Below are 22736 nucleotides of genomic sequence, written 5' to 3' on the forward strand. Positions count from 1 at the left end.
TAATACTGCTTATTATCCTTTGCTGTTTGTGTCATTAAATACACATGTATACAGATTTTTCCTGATGTTTGTCAGGTTGTTTGCCAGGCAGTGGGTCTGTGTATTGAATAAGATACAGTTCCTCCAGGTACTCAGTTAGGTGCAGGAGACTTTCCACTGCATAGTTGTTCATACACTTCTTTGGTTTGTGAGGCCCTTTGAATAGTGACTCAAAACTTTTTAGACTTTGCCTTTCTCAGGTGGAAGCTGAGAGTGGAATATTTCAAGTGGAAAAAGATTTCAGTGATAGCAGTAAAGTGTCACCGTAGGCACTTTCTGGGGAATTATGAATATGTGTATCATCGAAAGGTTGGGTCCCTTTTAACGTCTTGCTAATGGAACAACCCCACATGCTGCATGTCCAACCTTAAGAGGGAGGAAAGACCCCACATTTTACCCTGCAAATAACAATTCAGAGCGGTCAGCAGAGGACATAAAACCGTCCAAGATGAAGACTGTAAATACCAACCAGGTGTTCTTTTTCTGGCAGCAGGGACAGAGTTATATTCACCTCGGGACTCCCCACTGTGTGTAGTACAGTCCTTTGTAAATTATATGTGCTGAGTAAATATGTATTGAGTTGAAAACAAACAGGTAAGAAACCAGCTGCTATCTTTGGAGAAGCAACTTTCTGGGTTTATTTTTTCCTAGATAAGCAACAGTTGGTGTCTTTTTTTGTTCGGAGAGATATAGTTTGTGTTTAATCAGAAAAAAGCATGTATTTTGAACTATATTATTAGATCAACTCACATAACTTTCCCTTTCTATGCCTTTTCCTGCTGTTCTATTCTAACACAAATTAGAAAGGGATCAGGCTTTTATCAGGGTCCTGCCACCCTGCACTACCTACTTTTTAGGTCACCAGACTAATTTACCAAAGAGAAATGAGTCTCTTACGATTGCAAAGCAGTCAGCAACAGAATTAATTGGGGTCTAGAGCTAATACTTTTTGGCAATTCTTGAGAAAGTTTGCAAAGAGAAGAAAGACTTTTTAATACTGAAGGATGGTGCTGTGCTTTTCTCCCTTTCAAATACTTAGGCTTAGTACTTTTGTTTCAAGTATGAATCGCAGTGCTTTTGATTCAGAGGAAGAAGTACTGCAATACAGAACAAACCCTATTTACTGCTGGTGCCTTTGTAAGGGGTTAGAGAGATTCTAGGGGCTTAACCTTGGAGGCTGTTGAGAGAGAGAGAGGAGTGGAAGTGGGTGGACACTGCTGGGGAGGGAACTCTCCATGCACAGGCAGGCTGGTGTGCCTCCTCAGGGGAGGCCAGGTAGCAGAGGCAAGGGAAATGCACTTCCTGCTCTTCTTGACTGAATTGAAACTGATCATTTCCATGATTCCTTTTATTTATGATTTTCATGACAGTTCCTTTTTCTTTAATAGCTAACTTAGACAATTTCAATTTCAGTATACTCAACACTTCACTAATTTTGAAAACCTCTAAACTCACATTTCTTATATCCCCCAGTACATTTGAATTTTCAGTCCTGAATAATATTAATACTCAGCCCTTCTGTCATTTGACCTTGGAACAAGTCGGATAAAAATATAATATTTACGTCTTTAACTTTAGCTATGTGGTATAAGTCTAGAAAGAAAAATTAAATCTCTCTCCAAATTTTACATAGAAAGCTTTGTAAATTCAAGAAGTGACAAGTCTTTGAAAAATATTTGATTATAAATCTAAGCACCTTGAAATAATCCCCAAGATAATGGTGGAGGTGTGGAGGGTTGAGAGTATCAGTTAAACAAACCAGTGATCAGAAAATGTAATTGAATCTCTTAGATATTTAGCATATATTATCCAGACACTAAATTGGTTTTACGTTTAATGTTAAACCTTTGCACGTCCTTCCTTTTCCCTCTCCTCTTCAATAACAATAATGATTAGCTACAGTGTTGAATGTTTTGTGTATATTTTAAAATTCACTGAAACTCTGTAAGGAAGTGGAATTATCCCCATTTACTCAAAAATCACAATAGCTAAAAAGGAACAAAGTGGAGTTTACAACCCAGGTGGTCTGATTTTTTTTTCCCTTCCACCTCCCTCCCTCCCCCTTTCCCACAGATTTAAGGAGGGCAACCTCAGATTTGAATTTCTACTTTTGCACTTTAATCCTAATAATGATTAGTTCCTCTTGATAATTAGTGAATGGAATTCCATTTTTAATGTGAGTTCTTTAATATTAGGGGATTTTTAAAAAGTGACCAACCTATATCACCTGTTATATCTATATAACTTGAATTTCTTTGCATTTAGTTTTGAGCATTTGTTCAAGCAGGTTTTGTTTTTGTTATTTTTTGTTTTACTTTTTAACAAAGGAGAACTTTAATAATCAAAAATCAGCAACTGAGGATGTAATAAGATAGGTACTTTTAATGCAGTTGGTTTAAATTGGTCTAAGGTATTTGGAAAGTTGTTTAGTAGCTTAAATCAAGAGTTTTAATAATAATCATGCTTTTGGCTCCAATAATTCCATTCCTTACAAATCAATTTTCAGGAAATCTGAAGTACAGAGATTTACAGATAAAGGTATTTATTACGGGGCATCAGTTCTTACACTGAACAAATTGGAAGCTGTCTCAGTGTTCTACAATATAAGACAAATTAAATAAATTCTGCTAAATGTATAAAAGAGTGTTAAATAGCCACAGAAATTATGCTTATGAAGAATACATTTAACATGAAAAAACTTAAACTTTAGGTTTTAAAAGAGAGCAATAGATTGATGGAACAGGATAGAAAACCCTGAAATAAACTCATGCACCTTACGGTCAATTAATTTACAACAAAAGAGGCAAGCATATTACAATGGAGAAAAGACAGTCTCTTCATTAAGTGGTGTTGGGAAAACTGGACAGCTACATGTAAAAGAGTGAAATTAGAACATTCTGTAACACCGTATTACAAAAATAAACTCAAAATGGATTAAAGAGTTAAATGTAAGACAGGATACTGTAGAACTCCTAAAGGAAAACATAGGCAGAACACTCTGGCATAAATCGCAGCAGTATTTTTTTAGATCCGTCTCCTAGAGTAATGGAAATAAAGGCAGAAATAAGCACATGAGACCTAATTAAACTTAAAAGCTTTTGCTCAGCAGAGGAAACTATAAACAAAAGAAAAGACAACCTACAGACTGGGCAAAAATATTTGCAGATGATGCTACCGATGGGATTAATTTCCAGAATAAACAAATAGCTCATACAGGTTAATATTTAAAAAAAACAAATAAACCCAATCAAAAAATGAGCAGAAGACCTAAATAGACATTTTTCCAAAGAAGACATACAGACGGCTAATAGGCAGGCACATGAAAAGATGCTCAATATCTCTAATTATCAGAGAAATGCAAGTCAAAACTACAATGGGGTATCACCTCACACCAGTCAGAGTGGCCATCACTAGAAAGTCTACAGATAATAAATGCTGGAGAGGGTGTGGAGTAAAGGGAGCCCTCCTACACTGCTGGTGGGAATGTAAACTGGTGCAGCCACTATGGAGAACAGTATGGAGGTTCCTCAGTAATCTTAAAGTAGAGTTAGCATATGATCCAGCAATCCCATTCCTGGGCACATATCTAGAGAAAACTGTAAAAGATACATGCTTCCCAGTGTTCATAGCAGCACTATATTTACAGTAGCCAGGACATGGAAGCAACTTACATGTCCATTGACAGATGACTGGATAAACATGTGGTATTTATATAGAATGGAATATTACTCAGCCATGAAAAAGAATGAAATAATGCCATTTGCATCAACATCGATGGACCTAGAGATTGTCATAGTGAGTGCAGTAAGTCAGAGAAAGATAACTATTGTATGATATTACTTATATGTGGAATCTAAAACAATGATACAAATGAGCTTATTTACAAAACAGAAATAGACTTGCAGACATAGAAAACAAATTTATGGTTACCAAAGGGGAAAATGGGGTGTGGGGAGATAAATTATGAGTTTGGGATTAGCAGATACACACTACTACTATATAAAAAATATACAACCAGGACCTACTGTATAGCACAGGGAACTGTACTCAACATCTTGTAATAATCTAATGGAAAAGAATCTGAAAAAGAGTACACACACACACATGTGCATTACTGAATAACTTTAATGTACACCTGAAATGAACACATTGTAAATTAACTATGCTTCAATTTAAAAAAATAGTTAAAACGGAGCAATATACAAAAGTGTGATATAGTCTCAAAAGAAAAAAATTTAATAGGAAAAAGACTGGAAAAATCTACACTGCTACTGATCATGGTCTAGTTTCTATAATGTACATTTATTATCAGAAACATATTTAAAAACTCAGGCATTTATATTGGGAAGAGTTTGAAATCAAGAGGCTCCCTTTCATCATTTATAAAACATTTTCAAAAATAAAATAATAGATATGCTAAAAGCAGTTCCTTTACCTAAAAGTTAAAGGCTGTATGGTATCTTTGGTTTTTGAGAAATAAACAATTTCAAGTTCAAATCTACTTTACTACTTTTTGAATTAAAAAATGTTGTCATTTAATATTATAAAAATGTTAACAACTCTGGAAACGGCAGAAGTGACTGAATCTAAAAGAATCGAAAGCGCAGTGGTTTAGAGTCCGCCTGCCGATGCAGGGGACACGGGTTCGTGCCCCGGTCCGGGAAGATCCCACATGCCGCGGAGCAGCTAAGCCCGTGAGCCATGGCCGCTGAGCCTGCGCGTCCGGAGGCTGTGCTCCGCAACGGGAGAGGCCACAACAGTGAGAGGCCCGCGTACCAAAAAATAAAATAAAATAAAAGAATCGAAAAGTTCCATTTCATAAGATTTTAAATGACAGCGTTTTATTTCTCAAACGTTACCAACTGTAATTCTTTTGTTTGTATTTTATAACTTAAATGAGCAATAACAAAAACAATTTATTTGCGTCTAGTTGGTAATTGGTACCACCAAAATGATTTAAATTTAGCAAGGAACAAACTTGTCACAGTTATTTTAGATTCATAGAAAGGAAATCTGGAATAAACTAATGCATTTATGATCAAAACGTGAAGGCTTTATGAGTACGCAGAAATGACTTAAACTTTTATTGGTTTTATATTGACAGCAATTACCTTTGAAAACATTTATCGGGTTTCTTTATTTTGCAGTTAAAGGAGAACTTTATGTGTCTTCTCTTTCATAGATATTTGAGATATTTGGACCTGTTGCGCATCCATTTTATGTGTTACGGTTTAATTCTTCAGAGCACGTTGAGAATAACAGTATTAAAATAAAGGACACTATGTATTTTGCTCCATCAATGAAAGACTTCACCCAGTATATATTCACAGAAAAACTTAAACAGTAAGTACGTTATTGGCATGCTATTTCTTTGCTTATCTAATATTTATGTTTTAGGAGTAATTCTCAGTGATGTAGTTTCTTGTAGTTAAAATGGTATCTATCAAACAAAGAGTTCATTTGTCTTCCTGGTAACATCTCTGAAAGCTACAGTTGTTATCAGATTTTATAGGTCGAGATCATTTGTATCTTTTGCCCAAAATGACATGATCAACTAGTAAGAGCATGTTTGGGCCATATACTTTTGTCAATTTTAATTCATTATTTTTTCCATTATATACCTCCTTTCATATATATGCTACTTTACCATTAGTATTATAATTTTTTAAAAAAAACCTTTTCCATTTTAAATAAAAATTTCTTTGGATTACATTCATAGGCTTCACTATTTAATGAAACTATAATTCTCAAGAAGAAAAAAGCAAATGAGTAAATTTCAGGTTGCTTATAAATTGTAAACTTAATAGAAGAGAGAACTAAAATGTGTGTTGTGTATCAAGCCATGGTTAACAGGGTTGACTTCATCAGCAAACCAGTGGTCTCCCTTCTGTCTGGATGCTATATGAAATATGCTATATGATGCCTGTGGCATGTGTCTGATAATATTTCTGTTCCCACCGATGAGCTGTATATTTGCCAGGTGTAAATTGTGTTGCCAGGTGTTAGCTGTAGAGCTGTTTATATCAGTTAGTTTTTTTATTATAATTACATAATTAATTTTTGCACAAACCAGTGACATATAAATTCAAGTAGAATAGCTTTTTCTATAAACATAAGTTAAATGCTTTGGAAAGATGTAATGAATATGAGCCAATAAAAATATTGCCCAGTTAGGGGCAGAAGAAAAGACCTCAAGGGATTGGCAGAGAGTAGATCTTAAATCTGAAAAGACTTTGTACTCAGTTTGTCACAGAAGTCCCTTTGAAATCTACCTGTCTTTCAGTTGGAAACTTGAAATACAGGTGAAGCATTAGGGGTGTGGTTTTTTGCAGGAGCTAACAGTGAGTAGTAACCCTGGTGCTTGTCAAACCCTGGTGCCAGTCCCAGCTGCAGGCCACAAGAAGGCCTCTCTACCACCTACATATTAAATCCAGTCTGAGTTTCAGTTATGGGAAATAATCTCTGAAATGAGATGAACATTTTATTCCTGATAATTGATTAAACTCATGTTTAAGAATCCACACGATTATCTGAAGGAACTTAAGGTGTTCTTCAGGTTGCATAAGGTTAGTTTTTCTAAATGTTGACAAGAAAGGTGAATTAAATAGACAACAAAGTCATAGAGGTTTTAGTATGTTTTAAAATCATGCCTTAAATAATTAGCATTTCATTCTGTTTGAATATTAGGCTGTTGCTCTGGATGTGCCATATATTTAGCTTTTAACAGATAAAATATTTTAGCTAAAAATAGATAGGTTGAAAATATTTTCTGAAGATGTTTTTAGATAGATTTAGAAGCAGTCTTTTTACTGATTTGCAAGAACAAGAATTTTGTCCTAGAAAGAAAGAACAAGAAACTAAAGAATTGGGAAATTGAGCCCACCCTGCAGAAACCCAGCCTGACAAAGACTTCTGTTCTAGGCTGCGTTTTTTGTGTCAGTCGTGGGGACTCCTTTGCCTTTGAGGTGGAGAAGTTCAGCTTCTCTCCAGCTTACCTTCTTCTAGTGAGGCTATTTTAATCTTAGCTTCCCATGAACTTAGTCTTTTGTTAACGATGCTGTTTGAAATGTTGCTTGATCTTTTCTATAGTAGATTTTGATTTTCTGTGGTGATACCCTACTTGGGGAGCTTTTACCATTTACATCTTTAAGATTCCACACTAAGGGCACCGCAGGCCATCAGATGGTATCCATACAAAAAGGAGTCCTGGAGCTGTGATAAATGCATGGGTGCAAGATGATAATTAAAAGCAGAAAAATCATTGGTATACATCGTATATAATGTCAAAATTCTGAATTAAAATTTTAGAGCAAACTTAATGATTTCATGTCGTGCCAGCCCACAGACATCTGTAAATTGATTTTAATGGATTGTGGATTAATGGATTAATGATTTTAATGAATTCCTGAGAATCTTCCATTTATTTTTGAGATTTGATTTCAAGCAGGGAGGACAAAATCTACTCCTAATACCTTGTAATATTTTAATGTAATTGAATAACAAATATTGTCAAACTCGGAAATCAAGAAGATTAACCAGATAAGATTTAAAATGAGGTTTCAGAAATTATAATTGTACTTATAATAGATGTTCGTGCTTTTGTTGGTCATAGAGTGTAAAACTTTCCACCAAAAGTAGTTAATGCTTGTGATGATACTGTCCTTTGGGGTCTCCGAAGCTCCTCCTCCTTCCCAGACTAGATGCCCTTTGTCTCACCCTCTCGTCCTTGAGAGTCAGTCTTAGAGCAAGCCTTGGTTACTCAGGGAGGATCGCTGCTATTCCTCAGGTAAATCGAGGAAGAAGAATTTCATGTTGTGATCTCTGTTGTTGAACCTGTGAAGTCTTAGACAAGGGAATGCCTCGTATTCATTTTTGTGTCCTTGGCACCTGGAACAGCATTTTGACCTTGTGGTATTGGTTAAGCATCTATTGAAGGAAGTTTATGAGCTGAGCTCAGGTATCATGAAACTGTCAGTCAAAGTCAGAGCATCTGGAGCTACTTAGGAACTGCAGAACCACTTTGCCCTGCACAACACAGCCTCGGCTTCTCATTCTGATTCCCCGCTCCTAATACTTACGTGTGCCTTTCCCACGTCTTCTTAAATGAGGTAAAGAACACAAAAATAAGCCTTTATTCTTTGCTCTTATTTTCATATATATTGCAAAGTAAGATTGAGCTTAGGTCTTCTACTTTATTATTTTCCATACTATTAGGTTATAAGCACTTAACAAAATCTTAGTAAGTACCTTGACCCTTTGACCTTTGTTTTTCCCCCCTAGGGATAGGGGATCAGATGCATCATGGAAGAATGATCAAGAACCACCACCAGAGGTACACGTATAAGTCTTTTTACACAGTATTTGAGAGGAAGGTAGGACTCAATCTTATAAATCCATCAGTCTTGTAAATCCAATCTTATAAATCCTGAAGGAGGTCCTCAAGGCTGCTCACCAGTCACACTGCCTTTTGCCAGCCTATGTGCTCTCCCCTGTCCCAGATGGCTTTTATACCGCCCAGCGTTTGCGATCACTTCAGGAAAAAAAATTTTCAGTCACATTTTAATAATTATCACCTTATCATTTTCCTTAAAATGTCCTATTTTTATCAATTCCGTTGAGGCCTGGCAAAGGCAGAATTGTCACTATTAAAAAAAATTGTTTTTCTTTAGTAAGTTCACCATGTGGGACGTGATTATACACCATCACATTTATTGATGGTGCTTTTAATAAGCTGCCTTTCTTTTGGAGGTACAGAATCATTACAGTCTTACCTATTTCTCCATTTTTTACAGTATAATTACCTCCCTAAAAAGAGTGTTCTTGTATTTCTTTCTTAAATCCATGCCAGCAAGACTATTTTTATGTCTCAAAGTAGCTTGATATATATAGTCTTCAAGTTATTAAAATATGAAAATTACAGCAGTGAATGTATACATTTATTAAAATAGTGTGAATTTATACAATATAAAAGAAAAATTGTAATTATTATAAGTGGGAGTTTTTAAATGTGCTCAGTAGTTCTGATGAAGTTTCTCAGTTTTGTAAATTCTTGGTATTGCAGATTTAATTTTGGTCATTTTAGATGTTCTCAAACAGTGCTGAAGGTTCATGGTCTATGTTAATTTCTGATTTTGCTGAAGCATCAGTCAGGGAGTGCCCACTTACATAGCCACTTAACCAGTGAGCAGTCCTAGTTTAGTATCCACACTGCCATGGGATTATGTTTTCTGATTTGTGTCATGTGTACATGTGATTTCCACTAAGACCCTGAAGATTCACTTAATGTTCTTAGTTATGTTCAGGACATCTTAAAAGTATTTGGGGATTCACAAAGGTCTTGAAACATATTGCTTGTGAAATCCATATATTCTAATACATCCCTGTTGTTTTAGACCTAAGCATTAAAGTTGTTAATTATGGAATTGTTAATAGTTTATAAAATTGATTTGATTGGGTTAATTTTAAAATTAAATTACAACATAGTTCGTGGGAATTGTTTTTTCCAGGTAGTCAACTGGATGTCTCTATTTCCATAATATGAGAAACTCTGAGATTCTAAATTTCATAATGATCAGATTTTGTCGTATAGGATTATTGCCTGGTCTTAATCGTAGACTAGAATTTGGAATTTGTGGGGTTTAAACTTAAAAAAAAAATCATGCCCTGAAAATAGGAAATACTGAACTGGGATAAAGGAGCATAATAGTGAATACATCTTATTCATCTCCACATCCGTTTCTAACGTGAATACATAATTTGAGTTGAATAAATGTGTTCACTGAATGCAAATTTAAATTAATAAGAAAAATGTGAATTTTTCTCTGATTTTGTGAGGTGGTAGCAAAATATTGCCAAAGTAGTCGCTCTAAAATAAACTATTGCCAGTTAAGATCCTTTAATACATCCCTCCTGCTTTTTTTTTTTTTCTTAACATCTTTATTAGAGTATCATTGCTTTACAATGGTGTCCTCCTGCTTTTTAGGATAATGTCCAGTTGTTTAAACTGGCCCCATAAGGGTCTTTATTAACTTCTCCAATTTCATCGTCTCAAAGTTTGCTGTGTAAGAAGCTTTCGCTTTGCCTTAGAGAACCATTTGTACTTCTCTAATATACGGTGCCTTTGCACGTATCCCCCACCCACCAAAAGCTTCCTTCTCCTTGTTCATTGCTGACTCATGATCAGAGATTCATCCTGGGTCTCCCGTATCAAGTCTTCCTTGCCCTCTTTCCTCTTTCTTTTGCCCCATAATCCCAGAGCACTGTCATAGCACTTGTTTATTGGCTTATTTATCTGTTTTCTCATTTGAACCGTTTCAGAGAAAGCAGTGTCTTCCATCTGATCTCAGTACTTTCGAGTGCCTGGCTCAATACCAAATTTAACATGAGCTTAAAAATTTTAGCACATTAAAGATCAGTAATAGAAGATCACGTGTTTCAGGGTACTAAAATTAGTTGATGTTTTTGAATTTGATTATAGATTCTGAGGCATATCAACTCTTTGTTCATGGAAGATTCAATCTAGAATATATTTCAGCAAGACCATACTGAAAATCCCATACAGAAACTTTCATATGTATTTTATTTCTTCCTTTTAATTAGGGAACACATGTATACACAGTGGCCCTGCTTTTGTATATTTTTTAACGAAACATAGTAATTATTTTCTGAAATTAATAGAATAGTAAAATACCTGAATTCCAAGAAATCATAGAAGTTATACATAGCTAATAGGTCTTGGTTTTTGGTAGGTTGTAACAGTGGATCCCAATTCTTAGTAACATCTGAATTTTCCCTCTTGTAATTTAAAATGATTTCTTCTTGGAAGTTGGGTCATTCATGTATCTGCTTATCAAAGCCTTTTCCTACGGTCCTATCCAAAGGGCATCCTAGTGATTTTCCCCACCCTTACTTTGCCTTATTATTTATTTATATCCCTTACTATACCTCACATTGTATTATTAAAATAATCCCTATAAAGTGTTTAAAACAGTGCCTGGCATATAATGGGTGTGTGTAAATTTTTGAATAAATGAAGGGTATAACATTCACTTCCATTTTTATATTAGATCTGATAATTTATGTATTTGCTTATTCCTAACTACTCCTGTCTTTCGAATTGTTTGGCAGCTGGCACTATGATGAATCGTGACTCTAAGCTGGAAGTCAGATTTCTAGCTAGGGAATGCCCATATCTGAAGGGTGTTTAAGATCAGCATTTTAAAGTTACCTATCTGAAACTTTCTAGGCATTCAAAACAAAACAATATAAAAAAAATCTTCAGTACTCATCTTCTGTGTTAGAGTCATTAGGCATTTATCAAAAAATATTTTATTTTTCTATCATATCTGATTTGAATATTACTGGTAAATATTAAGTATTGAAAAGGGTAACTTTTCTGTCAGGGTCACTGTTAAATATATACCATTGAATTGGTAAATGCATGTGACGTAAATCTATTTTTCTGTGGAAGGCCTTAGATTTCAGTGATGATGAAAAGGAAAAAGAAGCCAAACAGAGAAAAAAATCTCAGATTCAAGGCCGGAAAAAATTCAGATCTGAATTTAATGAACCAGGTGAGTTAAATGTAATATATAGTCATTTTTTCATCTTCATTTATGTCTATATAAGTTCTTCAGTAATAAAACTGAGGGAAACATCTGGGGGTCTTCTGTTTACGCTCTGGCATCTGGCTAGCATTGGAGGCATTACGCACAGCATGGGATGTGGTGGGAGAGTCACAGGGGATATTCATTGGTGGTTTTTCAGGCTCATGGATGTAAAAATGGCTCCTAGGGGTAAAAGGCAAACTAAGCCTTGGTAGAATCATTTGTGCTCATCAGTACTTTTTTTTTTTACAAAGCTGTTTGCTTCCATTTTTAGAATTAAATGATATGGTGCTTAAGCTAAAGTCAAGGTGTTTTATTTCCTATCGACATAATGCAATCACAGAAGAAAGTCTTCATGTTGCCTTTTTATATTCACATCCACTTCCCTCCTCCTGCCTCTTCCTCAGCTCCTGACAGCCACTGATCTTTGTGCCATTTCTGTGATATATTTTGTCCTGTCAAGGATGGTTATATAAATTAATGATTGGGTTTTGTCACTGAGCACCGTTTTCTGGAAATCATCTAGATTGTTGTATGTATCAAGTTTCTTTTCATTCCAGGGTAATATTCTGTGGTGTGACTATACCACAGGTAGTTTAACCATGCATCCATTGAAAGACATTTGGATTGTTAACAGTTTGGGGTTCTATGAAGAAAGATGCTTTATATGTTCGTGCACAGATTTTTATGTGAACACAAATTTTCACATATCTCTGGGATAAATGTCCAAGAGTACAGTTGGGTTATATGATACAGTTGCAAGTGGACAACTTTGGGGTCAGGGACACTGACACACACACACCCCAATGTAGTTGAAAATCTGTGTATAACTTACAGTTGGTCCTCTGTATCCACAGTTATGCATCTGTGGATTCAGCCAACCCTGGATAGTATAGTATGTATTTATTGAGAAAAATCTGCTTATAAGTGGACCTGTGCAGCTCAAACACATGTTATTTGAAGGGTCCACTGTAGTTGCATGTTTAGTTTCTTGCGAAACTGCCATACTGTTTTTCGTGTGGCTTTACCACTTTACGTTCCTATCACCAGTGTGTGAGTGGCCCAGTTTGTCTGCATTCTCACTAGCATTTGATATTGTCATTATTTTTTATTTTAGCCATTCTGATAGGTATGTAATGATATGTAATTGTGATTTTTAACTTGCATTTTCCTAATGGCTAATGATATTGAACAGCTTTCCATGAGCTCATTCGCTATCTGTGTATCTCTTCAATGATGTATTTGTTCATGTCTTTTGCCCATTTTCTAATTGTATGTCTGTGTTTTACTCTTGAGTTATGAAAGTTTGTACATAATTTCTTCCAGTCTATAGCTTGTGTTTTCATCCTCATAAAAGGATCTTTTGCAGAACAAAAATTTTTTATTTTGATGAAGCCCAGTTTATCTGCTTTGCTTTTACAGAGTCTGAGAATTTCTTTCCTAGACCTACCTCCCAAAGATTTTCTCTCTCTCTTTTTTTTATGAAAGTTTTCAAGATTATTTTAGCTATTTTAGTTCCTTCGCCTTTCCATATGAATTTTAGAATAAACTTCCCTATATTGACAGAAAGTCTTGCCAGGATTTTGATAGGAATTGGGTTAAACCTGTATGTTGGTTTGGAGAGAATTGACATCTTAACTGTATTGAGTCTTCCATTCCACAAACATGGTATATATACATCACCATTAATTTAGATCTTTAATTTCTTTCACCAGCATTATGTAGTTTTCAGAATGCGAGTCCTGTACATTTTTTTGTCAGATATACACCTGAGTATTTCATTTTGGGGGAATCATTGTAAATGGTGTTGCATTTTTAATTCATGTTCATTTCTAGAATACAGAAATACAATTACTGTTTCTATGTTTAGCTTGTGTATTGTGAGCTTGCTGAACTCACTAGTTCTAGGAGTTTCTCCCTTGAGATTTTCAATGTAGACAATTATGTCAATGGCAGTTAAGAACAATGCCCCCCCCCCAGTCTGTATGCATATTTAGCTCTCTTTCTCACCATTACTAGCTATAACTTCTGGCACTATATTGAGTAAATATGTTTTGTTCGTGGTCATAGAAGAAAACATTCAGTCTTCCACCATTAAGTAAAATGTTAGGTATAGGGGTACTGTAGATGTCCTTTATCAAGTTGAGGAAGTTTCTGTGTAGTTGTTTTCCCCTGATGTTTTTTTCAGGAATCATGAATTTTGTCAGAATTTTAAATTCTGACAATTGTTTTTCTGCATTGATTGATAAGATCACATGACTTTTTCATTACCTTGTTAGTAAAGTAGATTACATTGGTTTTAGAATATTGAATGAGCGTCATGGGAATAAACTGTGGTGTATAATTGTTTGTATATGTTGTTGAATTTTGCTCATATTTTGATAAGGATTTTTATGTTTATATTCATGAGGAATATTGGTCTTTCTTTCTCTTTCTTTCTTCCTTCCTTCCTTCCTTCCTTCCTTCCTTTCTTTTCTTTTCTTTTCTTTTTCTTTCTTTCTTTTTCTTTCTCTCTCTCTCCCCCCCTCTCTCTTTCTCTCTTTCTCTCTTTCTTTCTCTCTTTCTCTCTCTCTCTCTCTCTCTCTCTCTCTCTCTGTCCCTCTCATTTTTTTTACGTGGTCTTGATGTCAGCAGAAGCTTCCAACTAGCTTCATAAAATGACTTGGGAATTTTTTTTTTTATTATTTTCTTGAAAACATTTTGTAGATTTGCTATTAATTGTTTAAATGTTTGGTAAAAAGTCTCCAGTGAATCACCTCAACCTGGAGTTATCTTTTTTTGGGAGACTTTTAATTACAAGTTCAATTTCCTTAATAGTGATATCTTTTTCACATTCGATAGATTATAGTAGGTTGTGTTTTTCAAGGAATTGGTCCATTTCATCTAATTTGTCAAGTAATTTGTGTAGAGTTGTTTACAATATTGCCTTAACATCCTTTTGATGTCTTTCCTGATATCGATCATTTGTGTCTTCTATTTCTTTGTCAGTTTTGCTTAGAGGATAGCCAATTATGTTGCTTTTTCACAGAGCCAGTTCTTTATGTCATTTAATTTTCTTTATTGTTTTTCTGTTTGCAGTTTCATTCTTTCAGCTCTTTATCATTAACCTTCTGCTGCTTGCTTTGGGTTTATTTTGTTCTGGTTTTTCTAGGTTCTTGAGGTGGGAGCTTATATTATTTATTTAAGACTTTACTGCTTAAACTTGTTCCACAGATAGTGGTGTGTTTTATTTATTGTGATTTAGCTTAATGTTCCTTTGTTTGTTTTTATTTACCTTGAGACGTCCTCTTTGACCAATGGATTATTTAGAAGAGTATTATTTAGTTTCCAACTGTTTGGAGATTTTTCTGTTATTGATTTCTATTTTTGATTCCATTGTGGGTTGAGAACGCAATCTGTATGATTTCAATTCTACATTTTAAAAAAAGTTTTATGGAATATGGTCTATCTAGGAATATGATTTGGGGCAATTGAAAGTAATGTGTATTTTGCTGTTGTGTGGTGGAGTGTTCTATAACTGTCAATTAGATCTTGTTAGTTGATGGTGGTATTGAAATTTTCTCTAGCCTTAGTGATTTTATGTATAACTGGTTTGTCAGTTGTTGAGAGAGAGCATGTGGTTGGGGCATGCACATTTAGGATTACTATATTTTCTTGGTAGATAACCCCTTTATCATTATAAAATGTCCCAGTCTTTGCTCTGAAGCCTGTTTTATCTGATATTAATGTAGCTAATCCTTCTTTCTTTTGATTAATGTTTGCATATTATAGCTTGTTCCATCCTTTTACTTTCAACATGACTGGATCATCTGAAATGTTTCTTGTAGATTGTAGTTATGTTTTTTAATCCACTCTGCCAACTTCTGTGTTTTAATTGGTATATTTAGACCATTTATATTTAATGTAATTATTGATATGTTTGGGCTTTAAATCTGTGTTTTTCTGTATTCTCTCTAGTTTTTATTTCTCTGTTGTCTTTTTTCTGCCTGCTTGTGGTTACTGTAACATTTTTTAGAATTCCATTTGCATTTATCTGTGGTGTGGATTGTATCAGTTAGTGTGGTTTTCTTTCAATGGTTGCTTTAGGTCTTAAATTTTATATACATAAGTTATCACAATCTGCTGTTGTCGTTTTACCAGTTTGAGTGCAGTGTAGAAACCTTGCCTTTCTATACGTCCCTTTATTTTCCCTTGTTAATAATATAAATTGCTTTAATGTTTCCTATGTATACAATAAGAATCACATTAGCGGTTATAATTTTTGTTCCAGCCATCAAACATAATTTAGAAGACTCAGTCACAGAAGGAAATTCTACTGTATTTACTCCTGTTTTTGCTTACTGTGTTCTTCTTTCCTTCCGGATGTCTTAACAGTCTTTTCTTTTATTGTTTCGGTTTAGAGAACTTGCTTTAGTCATTCTATTAGGGTAGGTCTGCTGGAGATAAATTCGTAGCTTTTCTTCGTCTGAGAAAGTCTTTGATTTCCCTTTTTCCTTAGGATATTTTCACTGAATATAGAATTCTAGATTGCCAGTTTTCTTTCAGCACTTGAAAAATGTTGTGCCACTTCTTTCTGGCCTCCGTGGTTTCTGAAGAGACATCTACTGTCATTCAAATTGTTTTTTTCATGTGGGTAAGATATCATTTCTCTCTTCCTCTGCTTTCATGTTTTTTCTTTGTTTTTAGTTTTTAAAAATTTGTGATGTTTCTTGGTGTAGACTTCTTTGGGTTTATCCTGACTGAAATCTATTTCGCTTTTTGACTCTGTGGGTTTATGTCTTATGCCATATTTGAGAAGTGTTCAGTCATTATTTCTTGAAGTATATCTTTTCCCTCATTTTTCTTCTCCTTTCCTTCTAGGATTCTGAAGATGTAAATATTAGTTATTTTGTTACAGTCCCACAGATCCCTGAAGCTCTCTGTTCATTGTTTCCCCAGTTTATTTCCTTTCTTCTTTTCAGACTAGATACTTTTCGTTGTTCTATCTTCTTTCTTCTGTCCCTTCGTTCTACTGTTGAGCCCTCCCTTCAGTTTTTAATTTTGATTATTAAATTTTCAGTTTTGAAATTTATTTTTCTTCTTTTTTTTTTTTTGCTGAGGCTTTCTATTTTTTACTTGTTTCAGTGTGTTCCTAATTTTTTATTGAAGTATTTTTATGATGACTACTTAAAAACATTTCTCTGATAATTCTAACATCTTTGTCTTCTTGATGTTGGCCTCACTTAGTTTTCCTTTTTCATTGAGTTTCAAATCTTTGTGTTTCTAGGTATGACGAGTGGTTTTTAATTGAAACGTGGACATATTAGTTATTATGCTGTTTTTGTTTTTAAAACTGTTCTGGCGGGGAAAGGAGGGAAGTTGCGTTATTACTGTTACTACCAGGTGGGGATAGGAGTTAAGCTTTTCTTTATAACTTCTGTTGACATCTGAAGCCGGGGGTGAATCATTACTGCTGCACACGGGCATGCCTCCTCTTGTGTCTGGTGGGGGTAAGAGTGCTTCTGGGCAGGCCTCCTTTTGTGTCTGGTGGGGGTAAGAGTGCCTCGTTACTGCTCCTGACACCATGGGGGATGGCCTTGTTATGCTGGGCACTGATGAAAGTCCTGACTCTCCTAGGTTTTCTCTGACTCCACCCCAAGTACAGGAAGTGGAGGAACACTGTGTTACTGCTGGTGGAGATGCAAGTCCAGGTTCCCCATGAGGTCTCCACTGTCTTTGAGGGGAGGCTGGAAACTGGCTCCCTGCTCAGCCTCTTCTGACCACCCTGGTTGGGAGAGCTAGCCAGGCCCCTTACTCAGCCTTTGAGAATGTGAGTGAGGTTCCTGTCCAGTTTTCTCTGTGATGTTTGACTGAAATCAACTGGTTATTGTCTCAAAGTTTTGTCTTGCTTTCCCTTACCTGATCTCTGGCCTTTTGGATTCATTTAAAATTGATAATTTTAAGCCTTATAAAATTGCAATTACTGTAAGGTATACTGGAAGTTAAAGAAGACATTATTGAAATTTTAAGCAGTGGTTTTTTTTTTTACTAGGGGCATAGAAGCCTCTAGCGTTATTCTTTTATTTATTTGTTTATTTATTTTTATATTTTATTTTTGGCTGTGTTGGGTCTTCGTTTCTGTGCGAGGGCTTTCTCTAGTTGTGGCAAGCGGGGGTCACTCTTCATCGCGGTGCGTGGGCCTCTTCACTCTCGCGGCCTTTCTTGTGGAGCACGGGCTCCAGATGCACAGGCTCAGTAGTTGTGGCTCACGGGTCCAGTTGTTCCGCGGCATGTGGGATCTTCCCAGACCAGAGCTCGAACCCATGTCCCCTGCATTAGCAGGCAGATTCTCAACCACTGCGCCACCAGGGAAACCCCTAAACAGTGTTTTTTGATGTATTAAAGTTAATTTTAATTTTGTTTTTATGCTTTTTTTCCCCAAAGGTGAAGATTTTGCAGAAGTACATCAGAATTGGAATGTTCATAGCTCTGCTTCAGAGCCTTCAAAAGGATATCACAGCAGAGAATTTACACGAGGGTTTTCCCGGGGCAGATATCCTCGGTCTTGTCCTGGCAGGCCCCCACCTCCGCAGTTTTATAACTCAGAGCACATGGTACCTCAGGAGACTTCAGGATTTCCACCCCAGAGACAGGATGGCCCTATGATGCCACAGTATCCCTTCCCTCCTCCTGGGTTTGACATGCATAACTTCTCACTCCCTCCCCCTCCACCACCCCCACCACCTGCATCTGCAAACATGGGCTGGGCTGCCCCTGCTGTGGCGCCTCACCCGTTAATTCCCCTACCGTACTCCCTCCCCCCACCTCCGCCCCCCCCACCTCTGCCTCCCCCCTCCTCTTCTGGAGATAGTAATGCTTCTCATTTTGGTCCTTACTATTAGGTGGATGTATGCATTTCCTGAGAAATGTGGACTTTATATATATATATATATATATATATATACACATACATACACATGCGTGCACACGCACACACACACACACACACACACACACATATAGGAAGGATTTTTTTAAAAGAGATTATGTAGCTAGATTTTTAAAACATTGTAAATTACTAAATGGTTCCTTCAGTTGTAAGTTGATATATATTGTAATCTTTGTGAAATTGTATTCATGAAAATTTAACATTAAACTTGGTGGGGGGATCCAATTATGTGGTATTAAAACTTTGAACACCACCCAGTTAAACAGTATGTATAGATCTAATAATAATAGATCTGGAGCAACTTTCATCATGGATTAAAACGTACTGAGCATATTGATTATGTTTTTGGTATATCTGAAAATAAGATGTTAAGTCCTATTGAGAGTCTTTAAAATAAACTATTTTTATAAACTTATACTTTGAAAATTGATTTTCATTGTAAATGCCGTTTACTAATAAACATAAATGTCCTAACTTTTTTTTTTTTGTTTTTAAAGCAAGTGAAGGGTACAAAGAAGAAAAGCCTTAGGTCTTGGCAGCAGTCATGTCTATAATTAAAGTTAATATTTATTTATTTTGCACAGGCAGGCTTTCCATTATCTATGCAAATTTCCATTATTTGGGCATGATCCAGTAGGCTTTACTGTTTAACCACGTAAAGAGACACAAGGATTATTCACAGTGGCATGTATTTACCGCCACACTAGGAGACTGTGTCTCCATATCTGTTTCCCAGATGCTCGGATGCCTGGCACAGAGTAAGTACTTAATAAATATCTATTGAACGACAGACTGAATTTAGAGTTTTTAATTAAATGACCAGTGAGTATTATTTTACATGATTCATGTACTCATGAAACATAAACGTAAGGAAGTTAGAGAATTTGAGAGATAGAAGAGGCCTTGGGAATAGCCGGAACTAGTCCTAATTTAATAAGTATGGAACAGCCTGACTAGGGGCTCCAGGGAATTTAGGTCACCAGGGTCGCCAGTGAGGTGGCAAGGAGTTAAACCTAGTTCTGATTCTCAGACCAGCACTTTCTACTAAATTGGTGTTTTTCAATCTTTCGTTCCTTGACACTCTTACAAAATAGTACTTGTATGCACATTGGGGTAATCTGCTAATTTATCACAAGCCCCTGGACTCTGGTTGCACCGAGACCCCACTTCGCCTCCCTATGGGCTGAGGAGACTCTTTTCAGGGTTACCGGGTAATAAGGTGAGAGGTTCTTGCTCTGGTAATACCTTGGCTTTATCATGTTGTGCTTTATGATTCTTTCTTGAAACATTACTGCAGCTTCTCTTTAGGAGTTGTCTTCATAGATTATGGCGCTGTCTTCTGGTTGATGGAATATTGTAAGAGTTAAGTGAGATTATATCTAAGAACACTAAGAAAACCCCAAAACTTTTTTATAAAAATGGGAAGAGTGAGATGTTGCCATCCAGTTACAGCAAATCAGTAAGCTGTTATAATCACCATGGCATTTAGAAAATCTTTAGACCTCTGTCCAAAAGTAGTCGGTAGATATTTGACAGTAATTATTTAATATCTGAAGAAACTTAGAGCTGAACCATACCATTTGATTTCTGGTTTCAGTTAAGCTGCTACCTTAAACACTTAGATCCAACGTGCCTTCCTCTCTGTACTTAATTCAAGGCTTTTGAAACTTCAAAAATCACTTGAGTTTTGGATGGTTTGTTAACAGTGCACATTCTTGGACTTTATCCCCAGATTCAAATTCAGTATACCTGAGATGAGACCTAGGAAACCACTTTTAACAGGTACCTGCAGGTGATGAATCTCAGGATTTACTCTGTGTAGATTTCAGGGTACATGTATCTACTCCAGCTTCTCGGCCCTTCACTCAGGGACTGAAGGGAGTTCTGTTTGGGGTAGTGGTGAGGGTGTGGGGAGTTGATAGGGAAGAAGAGAGAAAAAAAACTGGCTACTTAAATTGTATCCTTGCCATCTCACTTTGTTCTCAGAGTTGTATTTTTTCAGCTGTATGCATCTTTGGAGTTTAAGAGGAGGAACCAAGTTGTCTCTTTCATTTGGAAGAGAGAAATATTACAGTCTTCATCATCCCAAGGTTAATCTTGCAGTGCTGCTTTTAAAATCATGTGGCCCTAGATCAACTACTAGCTGATCTAAAGGTAAAACTTAATGTTCTTCTCACACCGTTTCTCACCTCAAATAGAGAATTCTTTATGTAAGTCTTTTCCTATAATAAAGTAGATTGACATTCACATGATTGACTATAGATAATGTTTTTGCATGTCTACAGTTGTAAATATGGCAAAATGAAATTAAAATTATGACCTAGGCTAGTATATTTATTTTATTAAGGTCAGTATCTCTTCTCTTTTTTTTCTTTAATGGAAAAGATAGTGAGGTCCATGGTCATTGGATGACTTGTCCAATATTAGAAATAAATATTGAAAGAACTGGGTTGAGGTTGCCTAGACCTAGAAGAGGAGGTACCGTTTCAAAACTTAGCAAAACACATTTCTCAAAAGCCTTGTGGTCAAGTCATAAAGTTAAATCCTAAAATGTACCCATCTCTGCTGTGTAGCTGATTAGTAGACCCTATTATCAGTACTAGTTGGATGCACTGGCAGGGGCCCGTGTGCCAGGGTCTCCACTCTTGTGGGCGTTAAGGACTGCAGGGTGCTGCCTTTTCCCTCTTTCTCTTCCCCCGCATTCTGATTTGTTACTGCCTGCCCTCCACCTCACTCCCTTTGTGCTATTTTTCCTTGCTTGGAGTTGGTGAAACTAAGTACATTAAAATTTCAAGACATGTGATGAATAAGAAATGAGTAGAATCTGAGTTCCAATCTACTATAATTTTAAACTATTTGATAAAAAAAGAAGTGGTATTTAAAATCCCCAGGTGTGAAAAATCTTAGTGTATTTTTTACGGACAACTTTTCTTAATGATTTGGGGAGAAAATCTCAGACATACTGTGCATTCATATATATTCTATTTCAACAGTAATTGGCATTTGCATTCAGTATTATGAATTTAAACATTTGAAGGCAATATAATTAACTGGCTTAATGCTTTCTACCAGTTACTTTGCACAACGTCTGTTGTTGATTTCTTTTCTATTGTGAAAAAAGGCAATCCTTCCCCACTCCAGATGATGACCCAGGCCAGGGAACATAGCAGAGGAAGAGAAAGAATTTGTTACATGTTTACCTCTCGCCCTTCCCCACTGCTTGGCTGGGGTACCTGAAAACACTTAGCACACTATCTTCACAAGCTCATCAGAATAAATAGTCTTGTACTTATGTATTTGTGTGCTAGGGAAAATAAGTATGCTAAATACTAGGTCTTTTTAAGAAAAGAATTAAAAACTAGATTAACGTTTCGTAGAGTGAATTACTTTGTATGTTCCCACAATTTGCGTTCATTAAATCTTTGTTCTGACATTGCATGTTTGATTCCAATAATAAGCTCTCAGGTGTAACTATTTAAAACTAGATACTTTTAATAGAATGCAAGCTGGAAAATAAAAAAAATAATTATGAGAAGTCATTGTCAGGTTATGTTGCAGATACACTATGATTTAATACAGTCTGCACTATATTTATGATTTAATACATTCAGGGTAAAACAGTACACATTTGTGTCCTTCACTGCAGATAAATTGCCAGTATTCCAAAAGCCATTCTCTCCTTGACATTGTGACCTAGTCAGTTCCTACATTTATGTAGCAATTATGTTCCATCCCCCGCAAAATCCCATGGAAACAATTACTATACTGTGCCTGAAATTATAGTTGGGAAATACCTTCTTAATACCACCTATCAGGCCCAAGTACTTGTTTTGAGCTACTAGCAGCAATGAAATTACATCTCGTCTTTGACTGTGTACTCTGTACCTAACTTGTTATCATTGGTGGATTAGACTCGATCAATTACTGAGTGTCCTGGAAATGAGGTACACAGTTGTGTATCAAATGGTAAAATAATGAAAATAGCCAATGAGGAAACATTTTCTTCCACATATTCAATAAAAAATATGAATAATTATATATATATATTATATGTATACTTTCATATATATATTTGAAGGCTAGTACAAAAAGCCTGATTGATATGCATAGTTTAGTTGTTCAGTACCTTTTATTTCTATTCATAAGGTTGATGAAATGGGAAT

The 22736-nt window shown here is 35.7% G+C and overlaps 1 protein-coding gene across 1 annotated transcript in view; it reads left to right on the forward strand.

The window, feature by feature from the left end:
• Positions 1 to 18526, forward strand: part of NAF1 (nuclear assembly factor 1 ribonucleoprotein) — a gene marked incomplete at its 3' end in the record, with an annotated part of 38400 nt that extends 19874 nt beyond the window's left edge. The window contains exons 5-8 of the mRNA XM_082838204.1: positions 5222 to 5382; positions 8320 to 8371; positions 11510 to 11612; positions 18069 to 18526. Coding sequence (XP_082694330.1) covers positions 5222 to 5382; positions 8320 to 8371; positions 11510 to 11612; positions 18069 to 18526 — 774 coding nt within the window. The remainder of the gene's footprint in view (positions 1 to 5221; positions 5383 to 8319; positions 8372 to 11509; positions 11613 to 18068) is intronic.
• Positions 18527 to 22736: the final 4210 nt, after the last annotated feature.

The sequence above is a fragment of the Leucopleurus acutus genome (assembly GCF_964270905.1).
Source record: "Leucopleurus acutus genome assembly, chromosome: 4".
In the NCBI taxonomy this organism is placed as follows: domain Eukaryota; kingdom Metazoa; phylum Chordata; class Mammalia; order Artiodactyla; family Delphinidae; genus Leucopleurus; species Leucopleurus acutus.